We start from the raw sequence: 9,071 nt of genomic DNA, 5'->3' as shown, positions 1-9,071 counted from the left end.
AAGTTAGGTCTAGTTATATATGCATATTGCTCTGTTTTCAAATTTTTTGAAGTTGGAGTTGGAATCTATGGTTATGGACCTCAAAATCGAACTCACTAGGTCCAAAAACCTAGGGCTAGACATCAAAATTCATCCTATTTGAGTTAGTATAGCTTATGGAATCACAATTTCAAGTTTTGCTCTTTTCGATAAATCTTACACTGTTTTAAGTGAACTACACCCATGAGCTTGGTTTCTATACATTTTGACCATGGAAATGAGTTCCTCGGGTTTGAAAACATAGGATTTGATATAAAATTTGATAGAAATGAATTCTAAAACTCTTGGAAATTAGAAAACAAGTTTTGTGCTCTTAGGAATTATGTACAAGGCAGTTTGGTACTAGGGTCAAATGGGAGTTGATTTAGGAAATTTTGAGTACAAAACTGAGTTCTTTGCATTTGAAAACCTTGAGAAGCATATACGTTTGTCCTAAATGAATTTCTACATCAATGAGAAAGTTGATTTCAATGTCGGTAATTATGTACAATTCCAAGTGAGAATGTGTCATGAATATGTAGAAATGCATGGAATAAACAATGTGAATTGCGAAATGTGTTGTTTACTTTGATTTATACTTTACTATGTGAAATTATGGGAATTGTTATGTTATATGTTGTAAGACCAAATGAGTGTGACTACTTGACAAAACATGTTGCATGTTATGAATCTGATTTTATATATTAATGGTGTTGATTATAAAATGTCAAGTAATGATTGGGTTTGAGGTTTTCCAACCCTCGGCAAAAAAATTTTAAATGTCATGTAATGATTGAGTGAATGGATATGTTACTCACTAGTTTCAGTGATATGCACATATTTTGCTACTATTTATGACACATGACACTTATTTATCTATATTTGGGGACCATGCCTATTATTAAGGATGGATGGTTTATTTACGCTTGTATTTTACTCACTGACTTGAGATTTTAACACATTAAGTGGTTATTACGTTTTATTAAGCACGTTTTGAAAATCAAGTGATGATTTATGAAATTGGAATGAAAAGTTTTTTTTTCCAAAAATTTCCTCTATCTTTTCTAATCTTTGGAGTTAACATTAATGAGAATTGATGACTATCTTTTCATCATCTAAATCAATGGGTTATTTAAAAAACTATATTAAGGGTGTTACAATGGTGGTAGTTGTGGTGGCATCCATGACAATTGTTGCGAAAACGATCATGATAATGGTAATCATAATGATGATAAGTTTAAAATATATTTAAGACTTCATAAATATTTGATTTTCTATATGATAAATCTTATAAAAGTTTTATAATTAAATGAAATTTTAATTTTAATTAAAATATTTTAATCTTGATATGTCATTTATATATATATATATATATATATATATATATATATATATATAAGAGAAATAATTGGTTTAACTATTCGTTAGTTGACTGATTTGATGAACTATGATTACCTTATCTACTTTTGAACTCGGTTTACCAATATTATTAGCATCTATGCCATTCATCCTTCCACAACCTTTAACTTTCTTCTGTTCCTTTTAAATTACTTATTCCATAGTACTTCTTTTTCTTCCACTTTCTACCTATATTTATTATCTGCATTCCATCATGCATTTGGGTCTTACACTATGCGATTCTGATCTTGGGGTAGGGTCATGCCTTTTTGTTAAAGCAAACCCTGAACTCACGTGCCTCTCCTATCCCTTAACAAAACACATGTCCTTATTAAGGACAAATTAAAGTATCATAATTAATTCACTCATTTTGACTTAGGAAAAAAATCATTTCTTACCTTTTTGAGAGAGAGAGAGAGAAGAGGAGCGGCCTAGAATTAGCCTTTAGAGTACTTCAGTGTATATGTTCTTGCCTATAAAAAAGATAAAAGATTTGTGAGAGAATGGACAAAGGGTGGCTTTCAAGTGAGGGTGTTGTGGTAATGGGTAGGTGTTGGTTAGTTGGGGTCATAATTGTGGTGGGGTGTGCTAGTTTTCTGGGCACTGTTGGAGTAGTAGAAGGGTATCCAGCTGAGGATTTGGTGGTGAAATTGCCTGGCCAACCCAAGGTTGGGTTTAAGCAATTTGCTGGATATGTTGATGTAGATGCCAAGCATGGAAGGAGCCTCTTCTACTATTTTGTGGAGGCTGAGCAAGACCCTCACAAGAAGCCCCTCACACTTTGGCTCAATGGAGGTTAGTTATAAACTTATGGTACCCACCCTTTATTATGTCATATTCACTAGCTAGCAAATTTCCAAAACCTGAATTGTTCCATTTATCAATCATATTTATGGTTTTTCCCCTCTTTCTAGTTTGATGTAGGAGTTTAGTTGGTTTAAGTAAATCATGCATGATGTGGGTTCTCTCATAAATGGACTCAATTTTTCTTCCAATTTTTCTTCTTCTTTCACAGCATACTCTTGAGTCTTCAATACCTTGTCAAAGTTTTCGTGTTTGGTATGTTTGGTTTCTGTCTCTATGAAAAATAATTTCTTCATTCTTTTAATTATTTATTTATTTTGTGTTTTTATTATTTTTATTCCTTTTTTCCTTTCTTTTTATGTAAAGCTAAGGAAGGTGTCATCGATTCGTATTTGTCCACAAGCAATTTGAGTTGTGTTGTCTTTTTACTCAACAGAAACTCCTGTTTGCTTCCACTGTTGATCTCTTTTCGCAGATCCTGCTGAATTGCTGATAAAAAACGTGAACTGACTCTAGTTTTTCTGTAGCACCTATATTTTAAAAAAAAAAAAAACTATAACTGCTACATCAAATCTTCCAACATAGAGATTCTTCTTTCATGACATTATGTCACTCCACATAACATACAGTGAAATTTATAATAAACGGTGTTCATTTCTTTAGTTTTAACCTAAATAATTGAAAAATCCGTTCTCTAGTCTAAAAGGAAAAATTTGTGAAAGTGTATAATATTGTCCCATTAATCTGTAAAAGTAAGATAATTAAAAAAAAAGTCCTTCAAAGTGTAACCAGTCAATTGTTTTAGTCCAAAATTCAAAAAACTGAGTGATCATATATTAACATTGTTTAGGGAGTAGTGTGACAGTAAGTACTTAAGTTTAAGAAATTAGATGAAAGAACTAAAAATTCTAGGACTTACTTTAATTTTTGTTAGCTTCAGAAACTAAATGTAACAACACTTTTCACTTTCAATGATCCAAATGCTGTGTTAGTCATCAAATTTTGTTCATATTCACATTATAATGTTGCGCTCAAACATAGCCTTATATTTTTGTTTATATTAGTAATATCATTGTAAGCTGTGTGAGAAAATTAAGGTTGGCATGTTTGGGTGTAACTCAAATATTTAAGAACTAAGTTCCATTGTTTTTCAGGTCCTGGATGTTCCTCCATTGGAGGAGGTGCTTTTACTGAATTGGGACCCTTTTATCCTAAAGGTGATGGACGTGGTCTCCGAAGAAATTCGATGTCTTGGAATAAAGGTATGACACATAGTACACTAGTATTTGACATGAGTTACTCCTTTTTTGATATTGGATATTTTTGGTGTACTGGTTTGATATTGATATTGTGTCATTTGTAGCATCCAACCTTCTTTTTGTGGAGTCTCCAGCTGGAGTTGGTTGGTCATACTCAAATACAACTTCAGATTATAATTCTGGAGATGCCTCCACTGGTAACAAAACTGGCCTATTCTCTTTTATTTTTCTGTTTTTTTTTTCTCTTTCCATCTTCGACTACCATGCTCTTCTACTACTTTAATTTAGAGTGTTTGGTTTGAGAAAAATGGAAGGAAGAGAAGAAAAGGGGATGAGTGATTTAATATTTTTTTTGTTAACAAGTTCAATTTTTAAGAGGAGAGGAAAATAGAAAAAGCAAAATCTCTGCTTACTCAATTTGGGCTTCTCTTCTATATTAGAAGATTTGGAAGGGTGGAAAAGTGAGTTTAATTTATTTTTTTATATAGTTTCACTAAAGCTTGGCATCCCCTGAGAAGAAAAGGGGATGAGTGATTTAATATTTTTTTTGTTAACAAGTTCAATTTTTAAGAGGAGAGGAAAATAGAAAAAGCAAAATCTCTGCTTACTCAATTTGGGCTTCTCTTCTATATTAGAAGATTTGGAAGGGTGGAAAAGTGAGTTTAATTTATTTTTTTATATAGTTTCACTAAAGCTTGGCATCCCCTGCTAACCAAGCAAGTGTAGAGAACTATTCTCTCTCTCCTCTCCTCTCATTATTTAAGCAAACAAAATATGTAGTTAAAATTTCCTCTTTTTCTATTCCATTAAAATTCTTCTCCTCTGTTCCCTTTCATTCAACCAAACAGAAAGGCTTCTATATTAGACAATTGGATTCTGTTTGATTGGAAATAGTAGAGCGAAACGACATCACTTCATCCCCTGCCTCTCTATCTTCCTCTGGTTCACTTAAAGCTGATAAAGTGGGAATTGATTTATATAACTATCTCAATAAAGTTTCACCCTATACAAAGTGATAAAGATTGAAGAATATATCCAGAAGATTCAAACTGGGTGAGTGAAATGAAAAAGTACTTAAGGTATCCTTTGTGATTTAGTGGCATCTCTCAAGCAGTAATGAATCATTGTAGTGACAAGAATTCTCACCAACGAAGGTTTGGCCTTGTGAGGTAAAGTAACCCAGTACACAGAAGTAGAAGACAAATGAAAATTCTAAAATAATTATAGTAAAATAGGACATTGATCTAAATTATTTTTCCAAAAAGTGAGTGTTTTTATGTGAACACATTACTTTTTGGCAGCCAATGATATGTATTTGTTCATGCTGAAATGGTACGAGAAGTTTCCATCATACATAACAAGGGAGCTGTTCCTTACTGGAGAAAGCTATGCAGGTTCAATAAACCATTATCAAAATCAATTTTGCAATTTACTTACGCAATTGAAATTTCATTTTGCAAATCTCGTGTTTGGAAATATTTTATATTTTAGCTACCGTAATTCAGTTAGATTACAGTTTTAATACTTCTATTTTTATTGCCTATATACTTCGATCTCATAATATATTCGGTTTCTTATTAAACTTTATGTCATGCAGGACACTATATACCTCAATTAACTAATGTTTTATTGGACCATAATGCTCGTTCAACTGGTTCCAAATTCAATATTAAAGGAGTTGCTGTAAGATCCCATTCATGTGATACATCTTTTGCCTTTAATTTTCTAAGTTTCTGTTTGTATTACAATTGGATGAGTCTCAGTTATCTATCTTACTGATATTTTAAAAGTCATACTAATATCCTTTTTTTCTTTTTAATTAGATTGGAAACCCACTTTTGAGACTTGACCGGGATGCACCTGCAATTTATGAATACTTCTGGTCACATGGAATGATTTCTGATGAAATTGGCCTTGCCATTATGAATGATTGTGATTTTGATGATTATGTCTATGCAAGTCCTCACAATGTTTCTCAATTGTGCAACAATGCCATATATGAAGCAAATCTCATTGTTGGTGATTATATAAACAACTATGATGTAATTCTAGATGTTTGTTATACATCCATTATGGAACAAGAACTCAGATTGAAAAGGATGGTAGGCCTCTTCAATTTTGTTCTGGTGATACATAATTTATTTATTTCTTTATTTTTTTTGTATGAATCTATATGCTAATTAAGTAATTGCTTTACTTGAATGCAGGCAACTAAAATAAGTGTTAGTGTAGATGTGTGTATAACTCTAGAAAGACGTTTTTACTTCAATCTCCCTGAGGTCCAAAAGGCTCTTCATGCAAACCGTACAAATCTTCCTTATAGCTGGTCCATGTGTAGTCAGTAAGTAAAAAATACTTTAAAATAATCAATCTGAATTTTTTTATCCTTTGTGAACTAGCAGAGTCACAAATTCCCATGTCTTAAATTAATATTTTTTTGAAAGACAAAAGTGAATATGATATATAAAGATAAGCCACCAAATGTGATCCCTCAGAGAAGTTACAAGCCAATATTTTAAATTAATTGAATGTTAAATATTGTATAATATTTATTGTTTTATATAATCATTTTGTTATTATTATAAGTATTTAGATCCCAGTAATTAATTGTGTTGCGTTAATCCATAGGATTGGGGCAGAAGTACAAAATCTTGTTGCGTTCGCATGAATGAGAACATTTATATAGTGAAAAAATCTGTGTTCGATTTCTTCTGTGCACAAAATTCCTTTGGATCAGTGACAATCACTTACTATGAGTGAAATTAGTTTTTAACCTTGTAAATTGAGAAACGCTGGTGGTGGTCTCTTACCCAAGAAATAAAAAAAATTGTTGGGTTTGTTGGTTTCATATATGATGGGATTTTACACGGTTGATATGTTTTAAGTACTTATTCTTGTTCCGTACATGATCAGTTTTTTGTTAAGTCGTGGTAACTGTTGATTGTATTGGGTTGTGATAAGTTTTATTATTAACTTTCGGATATCAAGGATTTAAGACTATATAAACTACTCTGTTTCTTTGTGGTTTAAACCACTAACTGACATGCCTGGAATCTTAAAAGTTTATATTAAACTTGTTGAATTAAAATATTTTGCTGAGCACATTTATCTAAGGGCATTTCATTATCTTGTAGCCGAGAATTATTGGCCTCATCAATTAAATTGAGCCACATAACACTTCATCTTTCAAAATCCATGACTTCTGTTACTGATCACATTTTTTATTGCAGTGTTCTAAACTACAGAGACACCGATGGTAACATCAACATCCTTCCAATTCTCAAAAGAATAGTCCAAAACCATATCCCAGTATGGGTTTTCAGGTAACTTCAATGCAGGAGACCCTTCTTAGAGAATCCCCCATATCATTGGATATATTCAATATTCATGACATAACCTTTTGTTTGTCATTAACTATTTAATGTTAAATTAATGATAACAGCGGAGACCAAGATTCTGTTGTGCCACTATTGGGATCTCGAACACTCATTCGTGAACTAGCTCATGAATTGCAATTCAAGATTACAGTCCCATATGGGGCTTGGTTCCACAAAGGACAGGTACCTGAAAAATTTTCTATAGTTTTAAGCAGTTTAATTTATCATTGAGGTTGTCACATAATTCTAGATTATGGTTTTGCAATGTTAATCAAGACAACTTTCCCTAGCTAAAGTTATAATTTGATGGTCAATGGTGGCATATATATAGGTTGGAGGTTGGGTAACTGAGTATGGAAATTTGTTGACCTTTGCCACTGTAAGAGGAGCTGCTCACATGGTACCTTATGCACAACCTTCAAGAGCACTTCATCTATTCAGTTCTTTTGTGCGTGGCAGGAGGTTGCCCAACACAACACGTCCTTCAATTGATGAATAAGGATGATAGTTATGCCAGTTGTGTAACAAAAAAGTGGCATGCTCTGATGACTTTTCTAAAGCCTAAAAGGCCATAGAAAAGGAAATGTGAAAGGAAAAAAAAGACTGTTTCGTTATAAGTAACCAGCGATTGTATGGAAAGGAAAATTAACGTGGAAAAAAATTTGCATTCCATCGTACTTCTACTTCATTTGGTAGCACAGATTTCTTTGGCTTCATTGTTAGGCGCCTTTGGGATTCTAGTGAAAAATTTAAGCAACTTTATTTTTGTCAGTTATCCTTATCGCAACAAATGCTTGTTTTGAAAGTTATGTATCAGCATAAGGTTTGGATTATTGGTTAAAATGAACATTAATTGAAGAGAATTTAGTAGCAAGATAGAATCAAAACTTTTTTTTTTTTTGGTACAGACCGCATCTATTTTGAATTGCTGGCAATCCTACTTGAGCTTTATCGAATTACTATGGATGTAGACATAGTAAAAAATGATCAATTTTTACCTCAGTTCATAACTAATGTAGAAAATTACTTTTCACACCGATTAAGGAATTGACCTATGTAGAAACTAAGTTTTTTTTTTTTTTCAATTGTGATTCTGTTTAAGGTCAGCATATGTATATAATCAAACACATGTTACGTTTATACTAAAAATAAAAAATAAAAATACAGGTGTGGTCCATTTTAGGTTTCTACCTATGTTGTCAATTTTAGGTTCATACACATCATATATTATACATTAAAAATTATGATTAATAAAAACTATAAGCTACAAATTCACAAAGATACACAAAAGAGTTTTAAGTGGAAAACCTTTCAAAGCAAAGAAACAAACTTCCCTATTACCAATAAATGATACAAGAGTCTATAAGAAGTGCAAAGATAGTGCATACAATGATCAAATGAAAATCAATCACAAAACTTATAAAAATGACAAAAAAGATGTAAAGACAAAAATCACAAATATGGAGGGTTGAATTATGATATAAAAAATTGTAAGCTTTTTCAAAGAACAAATCATTTGTTAATAAAAAGATTGAAAACAAAGTTTTTACAAAACAACCTTTTTGATTAGGCGGAACTTTGAACAAATTTAAAAACATGTTTTCCCAACAGATCAAAATGTAACATCCCATTTTTCGTAAATAAATTAAAAAGATTGTTTAGTAAAAATAAATAAATAAAGTTTTAGAGAACGGTGAGATTTTTATAATTAAATAAATAAAGAAAAATAATTGTAATAAAATAATGCTTTGAATATATATATATATATATATATATATATATATATATTTGATTTATTCATTTTATAAGAAATAAAATAGAGTTCCTTTAAATAAATTGAGTAAATAATAAGTTGAGTACCGTAGGTATAAATAGTGATATGTTAGGTCAATTTTCAGACCGACTATGCCTCATTTTTCCCTCATTTTCGTTTTTTTTTCTCTTCTCCCAAAACCCTCTCTTTTTCCCGCAAACCACCTAACCTGTCTCAGAAAAGCGACGATCTCAGACTCATTCACCGTTGGATCATCTTGAAATTTAAGCACCAGGTTTGCAACTCAATTCCGAGCCTTTATACCGTTGGGAATTTTGAATCATGTCGGAGCTGAGAAAAATAAACTTCGCATCGTAGCCTTTTCTTTACCCATAGAAAACCAGAACTGTCTCGGTAAAACTACGATCCCAGATTCGTTAGCCATTGGATTGTTGTAAAAAT

General features: G+C 31.7%; 1 protein-coding gene across 2 annotated transcripts; it reads left to right on the top strand.

Annotated features, from left to right (window-relative positions):
• The first annotated feature begins 1,613 nt into the window (after nt 1-1,613).
• On the top strand, nt 1,614-7,730 carry LOC114383163 (serine carboxypeptidase-like 42). 2 transcript variants are annotated; one of them, XM_028342771.1, is made up of 10 exons: nt 1,616-2,211; nt 3,375-3,482; nt 3,584-3,676; nt 4,781-4,873; nt 5,077-5,162; nt 5,303-5,581; nt 5,687-5,820; nt 6,710-6,802; nt 6,922-7,039; nt 7,188-7,730. In XM_028342771.1, exons 1-10 carry the CDS (start codon nt 1,920-1,922, stop codon nt 7,353-7,355), a joined length of 1,464 nt encoding a protein of 487 aa, XP_028198572.1. In that variant the 5' UTR covers nt 1,616-1,919; the 3' UTR covers nt 7,356-7,730. The 2 variants fall into 2 exon arrangements, with proteins under 2 accessions (XP_028198573.1, XP_028198572.1); XM_028342772.1 differs by lacking the exon at nt 4,781-4,873 and having other exon boundaries at nt 1,614-2,211.
• Nucleotides 7,731-9,071: the final 1,341 nt, after the last annotated feature.

The sequence above is a fragment of the Glycine soja genome, chromosome 14 (genome assembly GCF_004193775.1).
Source record: "Glycine soja cultivar W05 chromosome 14, ASM419377v2, whole genome shotgun sequence".
In the NCBI taxonomy this organism is placed as follows: Eukaryota; Viridiplantae; Streptophyta; class Magnoliopsida; order Fabales; family Fabaceae; genus Glycine; species Glycine soja.
Note: the sequence above shows the minus strand (reverse complement) of the source record. Positions and strands in the feature narration are given on the sequence as shown.

Bases quoted from the DNA above. Each gene is read 5' to 3' on its own strand.
- LOC114383163 (XM_028342771.1), top strand. From the start codon at position 1,920: ATGGACAAAGGGTGGCTTTCAAGTGAGGGTGTTGTGGTAATGGGTAGG. The intron at 5,821-6,709 runs GTAAGTAAAAAA...TTTTTATTGCAG, and splicing joins AGCTGGTCCATGTGTAGTCA to TGTTCTAAACTACAGAGACA. The intron at 7,040-7,187 runs GTACCTGAAAAA...GCATATATATAG, and splicing joins CTTGGTTCCACAAAGGACAG to GTTGGAGGTTGGGTAACTGA.